At 50.1% G+C, this 19,275-nt stretch overlaps 6 protein-coding genes across 6 annotated transcripts; 1 reads left to right on the top strand and 5 right to left on the bottom strand.

Moving 5' to 3' along the window:
- Window positions 1–382: 382 nt before the first annotated feature.
- N7506_010660 (ATP-dependent metallopeptidase FtsH/Yme1/Tma family protein) lies at window positions 383–3,098 on the bottom strand (the record flags this gene model as incomplete). Its single annotated transcript, XM_056959953.1, has 2 exons — window positions 383–1,173; window positions 1,235–3,098. The coding sequence occupies 2 exons, from the start codon at window positions 3,096–3,098 to the stop codon at window positions 383–385; spliced, it is 2,655 nt and encodes an 884-aa protein (XP_056809343.1).
- Window positions 3,099–5,142: 2,044 nt separating this feature from the next.
- On the bottom strand, window positions 5,143–8,004 carry atrR (transcription factor atrR; the record flags this gene model as incomplete). Its single annotated transcript, XM_056959952.1, has 5 exons — window positions 5,143–5,857; window positions 5,914–6,477; window positions 6,531–7,595; window positions 7,648–7,775; window positions 7,831–8,004. The coding sequence occupies 5 exons, from the start codon at window positions 8,002–8,004 to the stop codon at window positions 5,143–5,145; spliced, it is 2,646 nt and encodes an 881-aa protein (XP_056809342.1).
- Window positions 8,005–8,843: 839 nt separating this feature from the next.
- pam18 (putative mitochondrial DnaJ chaperone (Tim14)) lies at window positions 8,844–9,327 on the bottom strand (the record flags this gene model as incomplete). Its single annotated transcript, XM_056959951.1, has 4 exons — window positions 8,844–8,982; window positions 9,037–9,090; window positions 9,153–9,226; window positions 9,277–9,327. The coding sequence occupies 4 exons, from the start codon at window positions 9,325–9,327 to the stop codon at window positions 8,844–8,846; spliced, it is 318 nt and encodes a 105-aa protein (XP_056809341.1).
- Window positions 9,328–9,507: 180 nt separating this feature from the next.
- Window positions 9,508–10,138, top strand: N7506_010657 (ribosomal eL24 family protein; the record flags this gene model as incomplete). The annotated part of the gene is made up of 2 exons (XM_056959950.1): window positions 9,508–9,512; window positions 9,571–10,138. The coding sequence occupies 2 exons, from the start codon at window positions 9,508–9,510 to the stop codon at window positions 10,136–10,138; spliced, it is 573 nt and encodes a 190-aa protein (XP_056809340.1).
- Window positions 10,139–10,500: 362 nt separating this feature from the next.
- On the bottom strand, window positions 10,501–12,313 carry N7506_010656 (amino acid permease; the record flags this gene model as incomplete). The annotated part of the gene is made up of 6 exons (XM_056959949.1): window positions 10,501–10,708; window positions 10,758–11,145; window positions 11,219–11,398; window positions 11,449–11,713; window positions 11,770–12,244; window positions 12,300–12,313. 6 exons carry the CDS (start codon window positions 12,311–12,313, stop codon window positions 10,501–10,503), a joined length of 1,530 nt encoding a protein of 509 aa, XP_056809339.1.
- Window positions 12,314–13,803: 1,490 nt separating this feature from the next.
- On the bottom strand, window positions 13,804–17,989 carry tcsC (putative two-component osmosensing histidine kinase (Bos1); the record flags this gene model as incomplete). The annotated part of the gene is made up of 2 exons (XM_056959948.1): window positions 13,804–13,830; window positions 13,895–17,989. 2 exons carry the CDS (start codon window positions 17,987–17,989, stop codon window positions 13,804–13,806), a joined length of 4,122 nt encoding a protein of 1,373 aa, XP_056809338.1.
- Between the last annotated feature and the right edge of the window lie 1,286 nt (window positions 17,990–19,275).

The following is a 19,275-nucleotide window of genomic DNA, read 5'->3' as shown; positions in this document are numbered from 1 at the left end:
GTCTCTAAAATAGCCTGAATCACTGGCTATGGGCTATGGGCTACGTTCTCCCAAGATTCAGTAACATAGATGTGGAAAGAAGACAAAGTCTAAGACAGGTTTCAAGTTTCAACAAAACTCCCTATTATACACTCAGTACAGTAGAACAGAACCGGTTAAACACGGAGCTGGAGAGGGGGGACGGATGTTTGAGAGAGAAAAAAAGGAAATGATCTTCTTATTGAGCGCGACATGACGGAAGGGAAGAAAGGTGTATAAGAGGGTAGAGAAAAGAGAAGATGAGGGGAGAAAAAAATGCCATAAATACAAAACAAAGAGAGGTTACAGTGATATCATTCCTCTCAAACTTGAATCAAACCAATGCAAAATTCACTCCTCGCCCCTATGAAGGAGGTAGAGGGGTCTCATCCCGACCATCCTTACCAGTGGTCTGTTCAGGACCCTGGTGGTCAGGTGGGGCAATGGTCTGTCCACCCTTACCGTCGAAGTACTTGGCGAATTCACCAGACTCCGGGTAAGGACGAGGGCCAAGAAGACGAATGAGGTCGTCGCGGCCGAGGACCTCCTTAGACAGGAGCTCCTCAGCAACGATACCGAGCTCCTTCCGCTTCTCCTCGAGGAGGTTACGGCACTGAGTGTGGGCCTCTTCGATGATACGGCGCACCTCAAAGTCGATGTTGCGGGCGGTATCCTCGGAGAAGGGCTTGTGAAGCTGCTGCTGCGCATCGTCCTCGTAGTAGATGTAGCCAAGCTTGGAAGACATGCCGAACTTGGTGACCATAGCGGTAGCCATGCGGGTGACCTTGTTGAAGTCGTCACTAGCACCGCTGGTCACAGTGTCAAAGTGAAGTTCCTCACTGACACGACCACCCAGGGTCATGGCCATGCGGTCCATCATTTGGTTGACGTTCATCAGGTAGGTGTCACCGCCTGCGGGAAGATATTGGGCGTAACCAAGTGCACCTTGGCCACGAGGAATGATAGAGACCTTGAGGAGCGGATCGGCCCACTTGAAGTACCAACCACAAATGGCGTGGCCAGCCTCGTGGTAAGCGACGGTTCGCTTCTCTTCGGGAGAAAGGACGAGAGACTTCTTCTCGAGACCACCAATGACACGTTCGATGGCCTGCTCGAAGTGTCGCATGATGACCTTGTCGGCGTTCTCACGGGCAGCTGTAAAATGGTTAGAACCTTAGGGTCATTTCTAAGAGTTAGAGGATCTTTGGAAACTTACCAACAAGGGCAGCCTCGTTGACACAGTTTGCGATGTCGGCACCGGCAAATCCAGGGGTCAGAGCAGCGAGTCTACCTTCCATGTACTCCAAGTCCTCATCAGTGACGATTTTCTTCAAGTAAACACGGAAGATCTGCTTGCGGCCATCCATGGTGGGTCGGTCGATAGAGATGTGACGGTCGAAACGTCCAGGACGCATCAAAGCCTTGTCAAGAACATCGGGACGGTTAGTACCTGCTAGAACAACGACCTGTTCAGAGGTATTGAAACCATCCATTTCGGTAAGAATCTGGTTGAGAGTGCTTTCGCGCTCATCGTTTCCACCGCCAACGTTGGACTTGGCGCGGGACTTTCCAATGGCATCGATTTCATCGATGAAGATGATACAAGGGGTGTTCTTGCGGGCATTGGCGAACAGATCGCGGACACGAGAGGGACCAACACCGACAAACATTTCAACGAACTCGGAACCACTGACACTGTAGAAGGGCACGCCAGACTCGCCGGCGGTGGCCTTGGCAAGCAGTGTCTTACCAGTACCAGGGGGACCTGACAGAATAGCACCTCGGGGGATCTTAGCACCAAGCTTCTCAAAGCGCTCTGGCTGTTGAAGGAAGCTAACGAATTCCATGATTTCAACCTTAGCTTCGTCCATGCCTGCGACATCGGCAAACTTGGTCTTAATATCGGTCTCGTGGTTGAAACGCTTGGCGCGACTCTTGCCGATGCCAAAGATTCCACTCTGGCCGCCGGCGCCGCCACTAGCACGACGCGACATCCAGAAGATACCAACAAGGAAGAGAACAGTAGGAGCCAATGACATCAAAACACCACCCCAAGGGGTTTCATCATGATACGCAACAGGGATACGTTCATCAGATGGGATTTCGAGTTCAGATTGAGCAGCTTCGAGTTTCATCTCAAAGCTGTCCACGGAGCCGATGCTGAAGAAGACGGAGGCAGCGGGTTGACCATTTTCACCGGGAGTAGCGACGGACAGAGCTTCGCGGTTAAGATCGACACGAACCTTGTTGCGGTTCACGACGGTCAACCGCTCAACAAGGCCTTTTTCGAGGTAGTTTGATCGGAATTCCTGCCAGGTGATCTCCCTACCCTGGGCCTCGCCGGGGAAGAAGCTGCGGTATACGTAATAGGTGACGAGAGAAGTAATCAGGAAAGAGACGGGATCGAAGCGGAATTCAAAGACTTTGCCCATGTTCGGGGGCAGCTTGCCCTTCTTGTCGTCTTGTTTCTTCCGTTGCTCTTCCTTTTTGGGGTCCTTTTCCTGCTTAGGGTCCTTTGGCGATTGTCCGCTGGGTTGCTGGTCGCTATCGTTCTTGGGTTCTTGATCCTGCTTCTCCGGTTTCTCAGAGAAGAAGTTGAAGGGGCTGCTGCTTTGCTTGGACTTGTCCTGCTCTTGGAGTTTGGAAATTGTCTCATTCGAGGTCGTAACATCCCACAAGAACCGCATCATTCTTATACGGTCCATCAAAGTCGGAGGGTGATTCGGATCAAGGTGCTTTCGTACTTCGTCCGGGAGACCATTCTTCATCAGGTGCTCGCGAACTTGGGTCCGTCGCACCTCATCCATACCCTGTAGCCATTCGTCCACACTCTTCAGTTCGGCATCAGTCAGAACCGAATGGGGCTTCTTTTCCTGGTTCTGGCCTTCATCATGCTTGTTGTCCGGGGGTGTCGGACCACCGGGACCTTGCGAAGAGTAGGCCCTATAGGGATGTGACAGAAGCGATGAGAGCCGTGGCGGTTGTGTACGCACGGAGGCCAGTGTCGTGCGACCGGTGAGTTCCGCGGCTTTCCTCGAGAAATGAGCAATATTGCCTGGCCGGCGGAGCAAGGTGGCCATGGTCGAGGTGGAGCCCAGAGGGCTGCGAGGGCGGGGGTAAAAGGTGATCAATCGGGTGGTGAGGTGATGGTTCAATGGGTTGACCATCAAAGGGGGGCGTGGGGGAATGCGATTGGAAGTGATGTGAAGCTGGGGCACCTAGCAAGTCCGACTGACGCCGTGCTTCTCGTGAGTAATTTTATCCGGTGCCGATGATGACTCAGCTTCTGTCACCGCCCCGGGCCCGAAGCAGGTGGAATCAGCTGGCATCCTGCAACCCTATGGCATGATTTGAGGAGTGAGTATGGTCTAGAATTTGGAGTCAATTAGTATCCCAGTCATTCCCCCAGTTTATGGAGTGGATGTCTAAGTACCAGGCATTCGAAACCCCCATTTGGCGGACAAATACACCTCATCTGTGTCATTTGTGGTACAGAACAAACACAGTACACAATACACAATATGGACGGTACGATTATTCCAGAATCACCTTCTAAATCAGCTCCCTTTACTTCTCTCCAATTACTGGGTCTATCTGAGCCATTGAAAGCCTTCCGGGCATGAAGTGGTCATCCAAGGCTTGGTTTCCAAGCTTTATGATGGGGCCAAGATGACGAGAACGCAGTACAAATATACAAGTAGTAGGAAAGCAGTTGCTCCCCACTACACTAGGCAGGTAGTGTGAATATGATCACTAAAATGTGATCACTAGTCTAGAACCTCGATAGCAGGATATGCCCCTAGCTGTTTGGTGTATTCGGTTGTACTGGCGAGGGGTGCGGTGAGTAGATTGAAGTGATCCGGGCCGCGGTTATCAAGTGACCAGCGGAGCGAGTTGTTCCACAAAAAAACATTAGCACCTTGGGTAAATGAAGCTTGGAGGTCTTGGGCTCCGAGTCGTCGCTGTCTGTGACATTTGATGATTTCTGATACACGTTTGGGGGGTCGCGTGTGGCATGCCGAGTATGGCGTTGGTTGTAGGCAACGCGTATGTAGACTTTGGATGTTGAGCGTGGGGGCAAGAATGCAGATGTGTAATCATGAGCTTTGATACTCCGTACGAACAGACGACGTGGATTGTGCACGTATAGGTATTGTCGGATCTCATGCGCAGGGTGGCCTGGCTAGTCAGAAATGATGAACAATGGTGAGTGTTGAGATGGCAAGAGTCGCTTCACTTGCCACGGTGAGCTCAGCGATTGAGGACATCACACCCTGTCATGATTTATAGTTCAATGCCTAGATAGAGTCTAGAAACCTAAAGGACCAATCTAAGGATCACCTGGGCAGTCAAACAGCCTTCCAAGGTTAGAAAGTTCTCTTCAACCTTGAAGGCAAAGGTCCCCCCAAAAAGCTCTTCATGAGATTCTTCAAAAGATCAATCAAAAGACTGCTACAGGGCTCTCCTTCCTGGGGAGATTCTACTTGTTTTACTCCGTAGGCCCAACCCTAATTAGCTCTGGGACCCACTATTGACTCATCTGTGCACGCTTATTGGTAGGTGGGGCTTTAAAATGGGGCTCCTGTCTCTATAACCTCCTTCTCTCCTTAAGCATCAAACCATGCCATGGTTAGTACAACACTGCACAGTGAGAACCACGCTCATACGCGACTACCTAGGCCCTGAAGGGTGGATTGAACCTCAGTAGTTAGTTGGAGTCAAGATTACCATAAATAAAGACGCGAAAAAAAGACCTCGAGACCATTGAAAAGACCTCTCAACCTGGATTCGGGTGTATATTCAATACTGCCCACTTCCAATGCTATTTATACAGACTTGATATTGCGAGGAACTCGGGAGCACTGTGCCCAGCTGGACTAGAGAAAACGTGCTATTTGGACAGATAGTATTCCTGTATACATACTAGCAAGACGGAACAATTTTACGCCATTCGCGGCATAACTAAAGCCGATGGTTGCTCCCCCGACTCCTTGGAAGTTTAAAAGAGAGCGCTTCAATATACATGAAAGGGAAGTGATAATGTGTTGAGGGGAGATGGTTCGCCACAAGAGTTGAGATAATCGCACAGCGAACTTCATAAGATAATATATCAAGATGTCATGCTCACTGTCCCGGTGGTGGGCCAGCACCATCAAACGGGGGAAAATTAGTAGACATTTCTGCCCAGTCCCATTCAATTGTCATGGGCATTTGCCACAGATCTTGAGGGACGAATGGTTGTTGGAATGGCGCAATTCCGGGGCTAGCAGTGCCAAATTGAGGCTGTTCGGGGAACCCGACACCCGCCATCTGCTCAGGGCTGAGCATGTCTGAAAATGCTGGTCCGGCGCCAGGTATGGAATGCACATTGCTTGGAAGATCAGCGGGGATTCCAGTTGTTGGCGGCATTGTTGCCCCTGAGAAGGATCTACCTGGACCAGGAGAGGGGACTGGGCCAGTTGGAGTTGTGAAAACAGAGGGCGAGAAGGCCGCGGAGGTGGATGGTGGCTGTGTACGTTTGGCGGATGGAGATGTCCTTGAGTGGCCCTCTTCTTCGCCTTGTTCGGCTTTGTCTTCTGGGGCGTTCTTGCGTTTCTTGCGAGAATGGGATTCCTTTTCCGACTTATCCAACACCACCTTGGCGATTCTTTCAAACTCGCCACAGAGACCAAGCATACGCTTGATGCTGCCATTAGATTCATCGGACACAAGGGTAGAGAGGAAGTTGACCACCACGCTCATCAGCTTGACGTCAGATCGAGCACGGGCATCGTTGGGGTTTTGCAGTATGTTGGCGAAAAGTGTCACAAGAGCAGAGACAGGGTAGTAAAGAATCAACCTAGTTTCAAGTCAGTTGAGTTGAATTGCGAGAAAGCTTTTGCAGGTAGGACATACCAAACACAAGCAAAGTCTCCTTGTGGAATATACTTGATCAAATTGATTGAAGCTCTAGCAGCTGTGACACAGAGAACTGCAGAGAGGAAGACCCTGGGGTTCAAGGGCCGAGCATTGAGTCCTTGTATGGCGTAATTGGACAGACGACTGGTCCAATAGCCATGGTGAACAGACATGCGGTGAATTGTCGTCAAACAGTTGTAGTAGGCGAAATGTAACACAACAACGTGGATGATGAGGGGTGTGTGGGTGGCTTGAATTTCGTACTCAGGTCGGAAGTCGACAGGAATACTATCCTTCCAATCTTCTAATTCTTTGTCGAGTTCGCCAATAGTATTGAGCAGTTCACCGTCTGACTGCTTCGATGCTTTGGCAGAATAAAGTCGCTTGTAAACATGACTCTCAATGGCGGCAAATTCACAGAGAGACCGGAACAGGTTGAATTTGCTTCTGCCGTCGGACAGAGGTACGTTTCCAACATTATCCGGTGGGTCTTCACTAGGTAGCTCAACGTTCATGTCATCGTCGTCTTGTACTGGCGGTCGACCGGATCTTAGACAAATACTATAAACAAATTAGCATTGCTGACATCACAAATCCTGAATGATTGCTCTTACTCTTTGTCACAAAGATAGGCAATCCAAAAGACTCTCTTCCGTTGCTCGACCTCGACTGGGTTGAGACCGAAGCCGGAACCACGTTTGTGTAAACCAATGCTGTGAGATAACCGAATGGCCGCGGCAACAAGGAAGAAAGCAGGTTGTGGATTAGGGGTCCCTTGGAGGAACAAGGACATGCCCAAGAGTGCTTGCACACTCAAAAGATCTGTGTTGCGCATTGTGAGCTCTGTCAGAACCCCCATGGCGTTCTTCAAATAGAGCCAAGCCTTTTTGTCCTCCTCATGTGGTACCAGATTGCTCATCACTCTGAGTCTGTGAGAGATGGCCAGAACGACATTGATGCTGGCCCACCAGCCCGAGCCCTCGTAGGGATCGCGCGAATATTGCCGCTCGACCAGGTGCATGAATGTGGCTTCGTGGAACAACGGAAACATGCAATTGAAGTTTTCGAAGAAATCCTTGAATAGAGAGAGCGCCTCTTCTTTTGGTGGTAAAGGTTTGAAGACACGTCTTGCGAAGATATCGCTGAAGATCTCAGGCTTCCAGTACATCCACTTGTTATCATCCACGTATGCTGATGAGATCATGTCTTGGAAAGAGGTATCGCCAGTTTTCTCGTTAACCCATTGGATACCTTTGGGGGAGAATATGGAGAATCCAGATGAGGACCCAATGTACCGAGTCTCGCCGCAGTTATTTGTCACCAATGAACACATCATATCCGACAAAGCCTCAACTTCTGTTTCCGACTTGTGTGATTCTGGTGACGTAGCGGCCGTTTGAGGGCTGGAGTGGGAGTCCATTCGAGGAGTGGTCTGGTGGGAGCTCGGGGCTTGCTGTGCTGCTTGAGCCATGAATTTGTTTGCGCTTTTCGCTGTATTCGGAGCATTCGCTGCACTTGCTGCGTTGGCTGCATTCAATGCGTTTGTTCGATCGGCGAGTCGTTTCTCCAACGTTCCTAGATCTGTCTTGCCGCCATCGTCCTCCGACAGGAGACCCGATAAGCGCAACAGCGACTCCATGCGCCCCAAGCGGTTCTCGAGGCCTTCGATATATTTCGCTCTATGAGAAGCTCGTTAGATTAAGCTACCTTTGTGCAAATCGATGAACCTACCCTTTTGGTGGGTTGCGCTTTTTCTCAACTTGGGTGAAAATGCATTCCGTCTTGTAATTGATGCAGTGTGAGCACTTGGGCATTTTGCCATCGCATTTGATCTTTTTCTTGCGACACATGTCGCAGGCCTGTCCGCATCGTATTAGAGAATTCACAAGCTGTTTGCAACGGTGTGAGCCTCACCCTCGCGATCCTCCGTCTTTTGGCGTCATTGGTCTCGTCCCCCGCGCCTAATGACGAGTCGTCGTACATGGACCCTGCGCCACTTTGCATAGGGTTGTCATAGTTATATAGCTGCGGGGTCTGGTTCATCATGGGATTCATGTCGAATCCCAAGCCATCGTCCCCCATCTCCATGTTGGTATGAGGGGCAACCGATGCTTCGCGGCGTGTGGGCAATGGCGGTGTCGGGGATAAGGAGACTGCGGGGAGCCGTGTTCAGGTGATGTCGGGGACCGCTTCGGGCGTCAAACAGCTCAGGAGGTTCAAGATCGACCAGACTGAAAGAAATGAGGGAGCCTTGAATGGATGACGCATCAAAGAACTAAGAGCCCCGGTAGCTACAGATTCTTTCGGAGATAACGGACTGCACCTTTTAGGTAAGAAATGGAATGACTCAACACACGAATGCGAATGCGAAACGGTATATGAAAATCGCATCTGAGTAGAATTTCCCATGGCTTTTTTGGAATCGGAGGCCGCGCATTCCGAACGCCGAGAAGTCTGACGGTCGAGTTCGTCCGATCCGGGTGAGCCCTTAATGGCTTCCGAGGTCAGAAAATTTACATGCGGACCTATGCGAGCTGATCGTGACTTTGTGTAACTATCTTTATATTTCTTGAGGGCTTTCATGAAGTATCACCTGAGAAGGGGTAGAATGTACAAAGTAGAGCGAATATGGGGTATAATGCCAATACGTCAGTGCCTAGAGGTTCACCTGGGCAGTACCTTGGGGTTACATCCCATTGGCCTCGAGCTTCCTTAAGAGACCATCACATGGCATATTGTAATAGAAGTACATTTGAGGAGCGGCGATCTCAAGGATATGTAAAAAGAACAGTATAATACAACCAGGGCCAGAGATTCCTCCGGCCTTGGTAAAATGCCAAACCAACGCCACGCTATGAGCCCAGAGTAATGACGAATTGTCGACTCAAAATTTGCTTTCCCGAATTGTCATGATAAACGGTCAAGGTTCAGACATGTTTATCGAGGAATTCCTTCGCTTCGTTAATCTTGGTGGCCAGGTACGGGCTACCGCCGCGATCGGGGTGGTTGAGCAACATGAGTTGACGGTGGTTCTTGCGAATCTTGTCCTTGGTAAGGGTACGCTCACTAAAAGAGGTACCTGTCAGTGTTGATTGACCATTGGATGTGTGGAGTACATACGCAAGTTGGAGGATCAGGGAGGCTTCGCGACGGGACATGCGCTGATCGAATCCTCTACGCATTGTTAGCCAACTGCACGCAAGATTTTGACGTGTCTGAACAGATGCAAATCTCACCCTTTGTAGAAGGCCTTTCCAGCGGCGTTGAGACCTCCTTTGGAGCGGCGGTAGGCGACCAGACCAGCACGGCCCTGTAAACAATTAATCATCGGACTGGGATTCGTCATCTGGAGATACTCACCAAGAAGGCGGTGGTAGCAATACCGAAACCGATAGCAAGAGCAGAGGCCATTGTATAGATCGAGATTGAAGGGGTTATCGAGCAGTCGTAAAGAAGCGGAGAGGCGTCGGGATAGAAAAGTCAGCGCACGAGCCCCAATCGGGTTTAGCGTGGTCTGCTCCACCATTCAGGCCCAGCTTCAGAAAAAGTTTCTTGCGACTCAAACACAAGAACCAACACCACTTTGCAGCCATGCGGTAAGTTTGAATCAAAAATTCCTCATGTACACTCTCTGACGATCGGTTGCCTCTGCAGTGTTGAAACCTGTCACTTCTGTTCCCGCCCGGCATTCCCGAGTAAGGGAATCACATTCGTCCGCAACGATGCCCGACAATTCCGTTTCTGTCGGTCCAAGTGCCACAAGAACTTCAAGATGAAGCGTCAGCCCCGCAAGTTGAAGTGGACCAAGACTCACCGTGCCGCCCGCGGAAAGGAGATGATCGTGGACTCATCGCTTGTCCTGTCCCAGTTCGCCAAGAAGAGAAACGTCCCCGTCAAGTACGACCGCAACCTGGTGGCCGCCACCATCACCGCCATGGAGAGAGTCGAGGAGATCAGATCCCGCCGCGAGCGTGTCTTCACCAAGCGCCGTCTGGCCGGCAAGCTGGCCCGCGAGCGCCAGCGCGAGGCAGACCGCAAGGTCGTCAACGAGGGCGAGCACCTCATCCGCAAGGAACTCCGCGATCGCGAGGAGGGTCAACCCATGGTTGCCGAGCAGAGCAAGGTTGCCAACAGAGTCCACGGCGAGGAGAGAATCCGCCAAAAGTCCAAGGCCAAGATGCTGGTGGACGGTGGTGTCGAGGAGGAGATGGATATCGACTAAATTTTCTGGGCTATTTTTCTTTTGTTTTCATGCTTCTTCAGATATGACACGGTTCCTGCACTTTGCAGATTTTCGGAGTTGGGCATGCTTTGGTGTTTTAAAAGCTATCAATGTTTCTCATCATATCTCATATCCCGTGGGCTATTGGCCTCTTGCTATTTGAGAGGCCAGTCAAAATGTGTTTACAATGGCCCTAACTGTTACATAGAAGGTTGCTAGTCATAGTGACCAAGTGGTGAAACGACCATAATGAGATCTTTGGAGATTAACCCCATAATCATTCCGTCTGAAACAACAGTATAGGTAAATATGTGGTAAAGATGCAGTGTACCTACCCGCTCTCCCAATACCTTTCTTTGAGCTTAACCCCACAGGAAATTGAGAGCCGACCACTTGGACTTTGGAGGTTCTGGCGGATCAGGGTCATTCTCTGCAATCTCGACAAATCGAGCAACAGGTGACTCCTCCAAGGAGACAATCTTGGTTCGATACCAAATCTTGTACCCGAAGTATAGAGAAGCGAAGATACCAATATCAAGGTAAGCCGAAATAAACGTCTCAGTGGACCAACTAGGATACTGGTCAATATTTGCTACAACAACAAATTTGTCAAACTTACTGCCCATGTATGAAAGTGGTATAACCCCCCGTTAGCAGGATGATAGCAAGCGAGATGAGCGTTATCCACGCCGCGTAAGGTTGAAGCGGTGCAGCCCACGGTAGTCTACTTCGTGGAATGCCTTGTTTCTTCATCGCGTAATAGAAACGTAGATAGGTCGTACAAATGACCAGCCAACTCATGATTTGGGCACAGGCGACAAGATCTTGCAACCAGGTGAATACAGTCGCTGCGGTTGAGCTTACGGACATATAGCCCAAAGCCATCCAAACCCCAATAGCAAGGACCCCCATGTAGGGCACACCCCAGCGACTTGTACGGGCCAGGAATCTTGGGGCTTGACCCTCGCGGGCGAGACCAAAGAGAATTCTTGAACCGCTCAGGAGAGCTAATATGGTAATTCCAGTCAGTTTAGCTCTTCGGTACTAAACAGTAAGGCAGGGACGGAGTATGTCGCTTACTCGAGTTTCCCGAACTCCAGGCACTGCTCAATACAAGTGCGTTTATGATATGAGGCACCACACTGATTCCGGCCCTCTCTGCTGCGATTAAAAACGGCGACTGTGCAGCAGTCCCGGTGCTTCTGAGCAACATTGGGTCGTCTGAGGGAACCAGAAGAGTGATCATAAATATAGAAATGACTGAGTTGTCGTTAGATACTTAGATTGCCTGATGTCCAGACATTACATACCGTAGAACAACCCAACCCTAACAAATACTCTTTTTGCGGCCTTTGGGATATTTCTTCGAGGCGCGTATGTCTCCGCGGCCGCCATGGATATAGTCTCAACCGATGAGTATGCGTAAGCCGCATTGACAAATACTGTCCAGAATCCCATGAACTGGCCCAAAGATCCTGGCACACCGAGATATTGAACAAAAGGACCGGGGTTGTGCCAGTATTTGAATCCAATTGGCTTGTGGTTAGGACCACCGCCGGTCGTGATCACTAACCCCTATAGCAAGGTCCATTATCAACCTAGAGATCAATTTTGCGCTGTAAGATACGTACCATGATGTTCATGCCAACAATCAAAATAATCTTCATAATAGCCAGAGTGAATTCCACTTCACCATATATGCGAACAAGAAAGAGGTTGCTCGCGAAGAGCACAGCACTGAAAACGGTGACCCAAATCGCATTATTGATTGTGATCCAATATTGAACAATCACCGAAGCAGCGGAGATCTCCGCTGGGATAGAGATCAGATATTGATAGGTCACGTTCCAACCTTGAGCAAAGGAGAAGGCAGGGTCGACGAAGTAAGCAGCTGGTCGTATCACGCCTCCACTAAGTGGAACGAGGGAACTCAACTCTCCGATCGAGAGTGTTACACCGGATATTAGGAGCCCCATGAAGGTGTACCCCATGAATATGCCAGCCGGTCCTGCGTTTGCTAGCGCTCGCCCTGAACCGAGGAAGAGGCCAGTTCCGATTGTACCTGCTAGCGCAATCATCTGGATGTGGCGCTGCTGTAGGCCTTTCCTATAGTATTTTGAGCGGGTTATTCACAGCAAGAGTTCAAAAATCAATGAATTACCTCAATTCCTGCATCTCTGCAAGTTCAGGAGCTCCCGCCCCGTTGGGATCTTTGGTTTTTTCTACATCATGTTGTCCGTTAGGGCTAGATTCGGTCCTAGAATGCCATCCGGTAATGGATCCTTGACTTGCGCCATAGTATAAACATCCGAATGCCTGAGTTGAAAGCCCCGACTCAATGTTTAGCCAGTCCCTTGCGCAGATGATATACCAAGAGCATAGATAACAAATGCGAGATAAGGTATAAGCTTCCATAGTGTGGGGGAGCACTGTAACCCCGTAAAGCATCGGGTGTCATACGTGGGGGTGGTGGCATATACTGTATCCAACAGATCAACAGTCTAGATAGCCAGATTGGAGGGCCACCGAGGTGGTGACGAGGTTGCAACAGGTTCCCCGCATATTGGAAGCGTTTTGCGGGGAAACAATTCCTAATTCGGTAGTGTTGAGGTCGGAGAGCTTCCCATTAGTCGGAATTTGCATCTGCGCAATCAGTATGGGAAGCCCTGGAGGAGATAGGTTGGACACAAAAGACTGAAGAGATCTGCATTTCCAACCTACTATCAAGCCTGGCTGATTGCCCAACATTGGGAGCAGGGAATTCTCGAACCCCTGGAAGCGGATGAATGATATGGACCAAACCAACATGTGCAGGAACGGTGAGATCTATTTCTTCTGAGAGGGAAGGATGGGATCTACCTATATTGATCGCGCACCTTTCTAAGTTCAGTCCTCCTTTCAGTCCCAGGCACCTAGATGGCTGCAAGACTCCGGACCCGAAGGATCGATCATTGAATAACATCAAGTTCTCGTCTTGCTCGTGTAATTTGCCAGATTTCTCACCATATCCTCGTCAAGATGAACCGTTGCGCTGGTTTGTGGCGTTATATCGGGGTACATCGTAGGCTGGGCCAATGGATGGGCCCTGAAAGGGTATCTTGTTTCCCGGAATGTGCGAAGGAGATAGAGAAGAGCAAGTGACATTTTCAAGCGCCAACTGAAATTCTGATATCTGGCAAGGCAAAAGGAAAAGCAATGAGAAAATAAACACGCCACTATCGATGGTGGTCGTGGTTGGTATTGTCAAGAAGAGCAACTAAATACAATACAATCCAAAAATGGAAATGAAGAGAAAGGTGCTGGGAGAACCAAAGAGACAAAAGCGAGAGGAAGGACAAAAGGGAACAACCCTAGAGCTGTAAATGGATAAAGAAAAGGAAGAAATATAGCGCCCCTCTGATGAGTGAAAACTCCCCTATTTGGTTACCCAACTTCCTTGTAGATCAAATCGAGTCCTATCATATACGCCAAACACCACCTCCAAGGGGGAAAAACCAAGCAAGAAAAAGAAGAAGATAACAAGCGAATGCGATGGCTGTAGGCGGAGATAGCAGAGAAAGACGCAGGAGGGTATGGATATCAACGGAACATGATTAGATGGCACATATAGACAGGGTATCAACGGCCAATCAGATCCGGAAAAGAAAATGCTATGCAAACGAACTCTAGGTGCTGTTTGAACGCAACAGTGTCTGGGGAGGAAACAATTAGCCAATCGCATCAAAGGCAACAGGTTGAAACATACAGCTAACGTACCCGCTCGTCGATCATCTCTTCGTCTTTGTCTTGTGGTGCCGGACTGACGACGCTTCCACGGCCGATGGGACCGGAGGAAGTTATAGACCGCGAATCCACAACAGGGCGCGTGGGTTGTGGCAAGGGCTGCTGTTGAGGTTGCTGCGATTGCTGCTTCGATTGCCGCTGCTGGGATTGTTGCTGTGGCTGTTGCTGTTGATTTTGATTGTCGGAGGACATGGAGTAGTTGGGGTGCATTTCCCCACTACTGGAGATTCTTGACTCCTTGCTCTTCTCCAACAGCGATCCACCAAGGGTGGCACACTTGAGGATCGTTTGCATCATCTGGTTCTGTTTCAATGGCTTGGACAGGTACTCGTCCATCTGGGCCTGGATGCACTTCTCGCGATCACCCAACATGGCGTGGGCAGTGAGTGCGATGATCGGGGTGCGTTGGAGTCCGCTCTCGCGTTCGTATTCACGGATCTTTCCAGTGGCTTCAAAACCACCCATGACAGGCATTTGGACATCCATCAGAATAACGTCGTAACGACGCTTCTTGACGGCTTCAACGGCTTCCAAACCGTTGCCAACAACAAAGACATTGTGGTTGTGCTTCTGAAGAATCTTCATTGCGAGTTGCTGGTTCACGTCATTATCCTCAGCCAACAGGATATCAAATGACCTGGAATTGTCCGTCGTGATGGGTGTCGATCGTCCCTCCAACGCCGGTAGCATACCGTTTCCAAGATCGATCGGTTGACAGGGGGTAGTCATGTATGAACTGATACCAAGATCCAGAGCCGACTTCAAGCTGACGCATACCAAAGGACAGACCAAAACGATTGGGATATACTTGAACTCGTCAAATGTGCGCAATATACGAGCAGTATCCACCGAGTCCACGATGATGACATCGTAGGCATGACCAGACTCCTTACCAGAAGGATCTTGAATCTCAGGAGGTGGCACATGTTCTTCATTGCGCACAACCAGAGGCTCTAGTTCAATCTTCTTCAGCATCTTCATGACATTAGATGCCTGAACACCGTTCTGGCCCTTGTCAATGAAGAGCACGCGATGGTTTCTGTAAGGCAGAAGCTGGTTGGCGATGACGCTCAAAGATTGATCTGCAAGCTTCACAACGCAGGTGAAGTGGAAAGTGCTGCCGTGGCCGTACTCCGATGTGACCCAAACGTCACCACCCATCAAGTTGACCAGGCGCTTGGAGATAGAAAGACCAAGACCGGTACCACCGAATCGGCGGGTAGTCGAGCCATCGGCTTGCTGGAAGGTGTCGAAAATGAGATCAAGTTTGTCCTCTTCGATTCCAATACCTGTGTCAGACACAGAGAACTCGAAGGCGTATTCAGTAGTGGTGCATTGCTCGCGATCCGACTTGCGAATGGTGAGCTTGACTTCACCATGCTCGGTGAACTTGATAGCGTTGCCAACCAAGTTCAGGATGATCTGCCGGAGACGGAATGGATCACCAATGACATAGTCGGGAACGGTGTTGTCAACCTGGTATGTCAAGCTCAGGAACTTCTCGTTGGCCTTGACAGCCAACGTCTTGAGGGCGTTGAACACAGTGCCCCGGACAGTGAAAGGAATGCTCTCAATCACCATTCGGTTGGCTTCAATCTTGGAGATATCGAGGATGTCGTCGATGATGGTCAACAGACTGTTTGCCAAGTTGTGCACGACGTTGAGCATTTCTCGGGTGTACGGCTTGAGATCATCCGTGTCCAATGTCAATTGGGTCATTCCGATGATACCGTTCATCGGGGTTCGGATCTCGTGAGACATATTGGCCAAGAACTCTGATTTGGTGCGATTGGCAAGTTCGGCAGCTTCCCTGGCGGCAGTGTTTCTCTGGATACTATCACGCAAGTTGGAAACCATCTTATTGATTTTGCGCTTCAGCTCGTCCATCTCACCAGATGCGTTGACGGTGATAAGTTTCGTGAAATCACCGTCAGTGGCAGCATCTGTGATTTCGCCAAAGGCACGCACTTGTGATGTCAAGTTTTCGGCCATGGTGTTCACGTCCTCGGTGATTTCTTTCCAGGTACCTGCAATACCCTCCACGTTGGCCTGTCCACCCATCTTGCCGTCAACACCGACATCTCGGGCGACCTTCTTCAACTCGGTGGCGAATTTGGCAAGTCGACCCACCATGTGGTTGATGGTGACCTTGAGTGTGAGGATCTCTCCCTGGGCATGGACCTCGATCTTCTTGCCAAGGTCACCCTTGGCAATGGCTTGCGTGACATCGGAGATGCTTCGCACTTGAGACGTCAAATTCTGCGCCATAGTGTTCACGTTGTCGGTCAAGTCCTTCCATTTTCCTTCCACATTGTCAACCTTGGCCTGACCACCAAGGGTACCGTCCGTGCCGACTTCACGAGCCACTTTGCTGACTTCGAAAGCGAAGGTATTCAATCGGTCCACCATGCCGTTGATGGTGCTCTTAAGGTCGAGGATTTCTCCCTGGACATTGGCAGTGACCTTCTTAGTCAAATCACCCTTGGCGACAGCAGTTGTGACGTCTGCAATCTCTCGCACTTGGGTGGTCAGGTTGTTAGCCATTCGGTTCACATTCTCTGTGAGATCCTTCCATGTTCCTTCGACGTCGTTAACGGTGGCTTGACCACCCAGAACACCGTCTGTTCCGACTTCTTTGGCAATCTTGGTGACTTCTTGGGCGAATTGTCGTAGTTGGTCCACCATGGAGTTGATGATGTTCTTCAGCTCCGCGATTTCACCCTTGCAGTTGGCCTGGACCTTCTGTGTGAGATCACCCTTGGCGACGGCCTTGGTGACGGTGGCAATATCTCGCACTTGCGTGGTGAGGTTGTTGGCCATAGCGTTGACATTAACGGTCAGTTCGTTCCACATGCCCTGAACACCTTCGATTTGGGCCTGTCCTCCGAGTACACCTTCCGTACCGACATCACGCGCGACTCGCGTCACTTCCGTAGCAAAGGTTCTGAGTTGATCCACCATGGTGTTGATGGTCTGTTGCAACTCAAGGATCTCTCCTTGGGCTCGACTCTCGATCTTCTGACTCAGATCACCGTGGGCGACACCAGTAGTAACAGAAGCGATTTCACGCACTTGATCCGTCAAATTCTTGGCCATGATGTTCACGTTTTCGGTAAGTTCTTTCCAAATACCATGGACCCCAGTGATCTGAGCTTGTCCGCCGAGTATTCCTTCAGTACCGACTTCACGAGCGACACGGGACACTTCGCTACCAAAGACTTGTAGTTGGTCCATCATAGTGTTAATTGTACGTTTGAATGTGGCGATTTCGGGGTCCATCTCCAGCGGATGAATCTGAACTTTCATGGAAAGGTCACCATTAGCGACTTGGGTGATGATACCCCCGATTTCACGTAGGGCTTTCTGGAAGGCCTCGTTGGCCTGTTGATGCTTGCGGAGCTCACGTTCCAGCAGAACGACATCTTCGTTTTCGACTTTGGTGAGAGCGCGCCGAGTGTGTTCTTCCTGTTTTTGCAGTTCGTCACGGACCTGGGCGATAATATCTTTCTGCGAGCTTATTTCCTCGGCCTGCTTCTGGACATGATTGCGGAGGAAGCTAATGTCCTCCTCCCGTACGACGCGGGTGCCGGCTTCGTCATCATCGTCGGTGTCGTCATCGATCTCTCCCAGAGGGCGGTCGTCAAGATTCTCCAGCGGCGCTTGGGGGTTCGATTTTTGCTGCTGTAAAAGGCAAGAAGAAGAGTCAGAACCTTGACCGGACGCGAAGCGAGAGAGCCCAAATGTCCTCAAGAAATCGAGATTCTTCTCGTTGGGTTCTTCAGCAGACCCATCCCCATGGGGATCCGTCTGCTGTTGGATCTCGTCGGGGAAGTGGTGACTGACAGCTTGGAATTCCAGATGGTGCACGCGGCGCACCAGTGCCTCAAGCTCGGCTTCGAAGGCTACCTTTGCAGGACTATGGTCTCCGGGGAGTTTGGTGGATTTGATTCCGTTCGATGATAATTGGAAATCAAAAGGGGGGGAAGAAGAGCCGGAGGAGGGCTCGTCTCTTGCCAGGTTTTGTAGCACAGCAGTCGCGGCCACGAGTGTCTCGTCTACGCCAGCCATTGTGCCCTACGATCGTTAGCCACTGAGCGAGGTCATGGTAATCAGATGCAAATAGTCCCTCGTATGGAAGGTTCGGACCAAACGACGATATTTGTCGAGGCAGGCTACTAAGTTTGATAGGGTTTCGGAGGATGAGAAAATTGAGCTCAAGGAACACTCACCGGATAGTCGGGTTCCTGACGCAAAAAAGTCGATATTTTTAAATTAGGGCGACATGAGGTGATTCACAAAGAACAGGAATAACACGGAAAATGGAATGAATCCCGAGTTTATCGGGGGTGATGGGAACCTTCAAGGTCGGGAAGGGGGGAAGAAAAGGGCGCCCGGTAATTATGTAATCCTGTTTTTGGGACTATGCGGGGGACGATAGGAGAGAGAATGAGAGAAGAGATCCAAGCACAAAGAAGACAACCTTGGAAGAAGGGTGTGTGAGTGGGAGAGGGAGATAGTTAGCCTAGAGGATTTCGAAAGGGGCGGTGATGTTGGCTTTTTGTTTGGCTTTTTTTGTTTTTTTGTTTCCACCTTGTCTCTCTACTCGAAGACACCACAGCCCTCAACTGACACCAGACCCGAATAGTACATTATGTACATTATAAGATGGAAGTATGTTAACTATAATACTATCTCGGATTTTTCTTTCTTTTTGCACCATGACTGCATATGTGCACGGACTGGGATTGATCTGTTTAGGTTTCGAGATTGAGTACTTGCAGGAGTATCTGCTGGCTACACAGAAGAAGAGGAAAATGCGGCAAACGTCCTGATCAGCTGTTTCATGTCCCGTGGTCCACCTGCTATCGATATACCAAGACCTAAAAGCGTGATGATCGACTATGGGACTAGTGGCGATCACTTAAGGCCGTTTGAGATATTGATAGTGCTTAAGGACGGAGTACTCCCTGGGAAGTACTCCGTACGTGTCAAAAGGGGTGCTTTTTCTCTTTCGGGGGCCACATTGACCAGTTGCGCTCTGATCCAATCCTAGTGTCAATGTCTGAGACTCAGTCCCATAGTTCGATTTCAACTTCGGTACGAAGTTTGGTGGCTGAGCCTTCGGCTTAGCGTCTCGTTTTGCCGTTGGGGCTCGGTACGATTGGTGTACATGTCCCTCGTACCCATGAGGTTTGGGTTTGGGTCTTTTTGGTACCTGGATTAGTGGAAATTGGAAGAGATTGGGTGAGATCTCATAACTTTGTCCCATGGACTCAGTAATGATGTGTTTGTGGAAACGTGTAGGCTATTCAACAATTTGCATTCACGTCAGGTGTGTACGTGGAGTGGTGCGC

This window comes from Penicillium brevicompactum (assembly GCF_028827555.1).
Source record: "Penicillium brevicompactum strain IBT 35665 chromosome Unknown utg000006l_segment0_segment0, whole genome shotgun sequence".
Taxonomy (NCBI): Eukaryota; Fungi; Ascomycota; class Eurotiomycetes; order Eurotiales; family Aspergillaceae; genus Penicillium; species Penicillium brevicompactum.
This window is presented reverse-complemented; position numbering and strand designations above follow the sequence as displayed.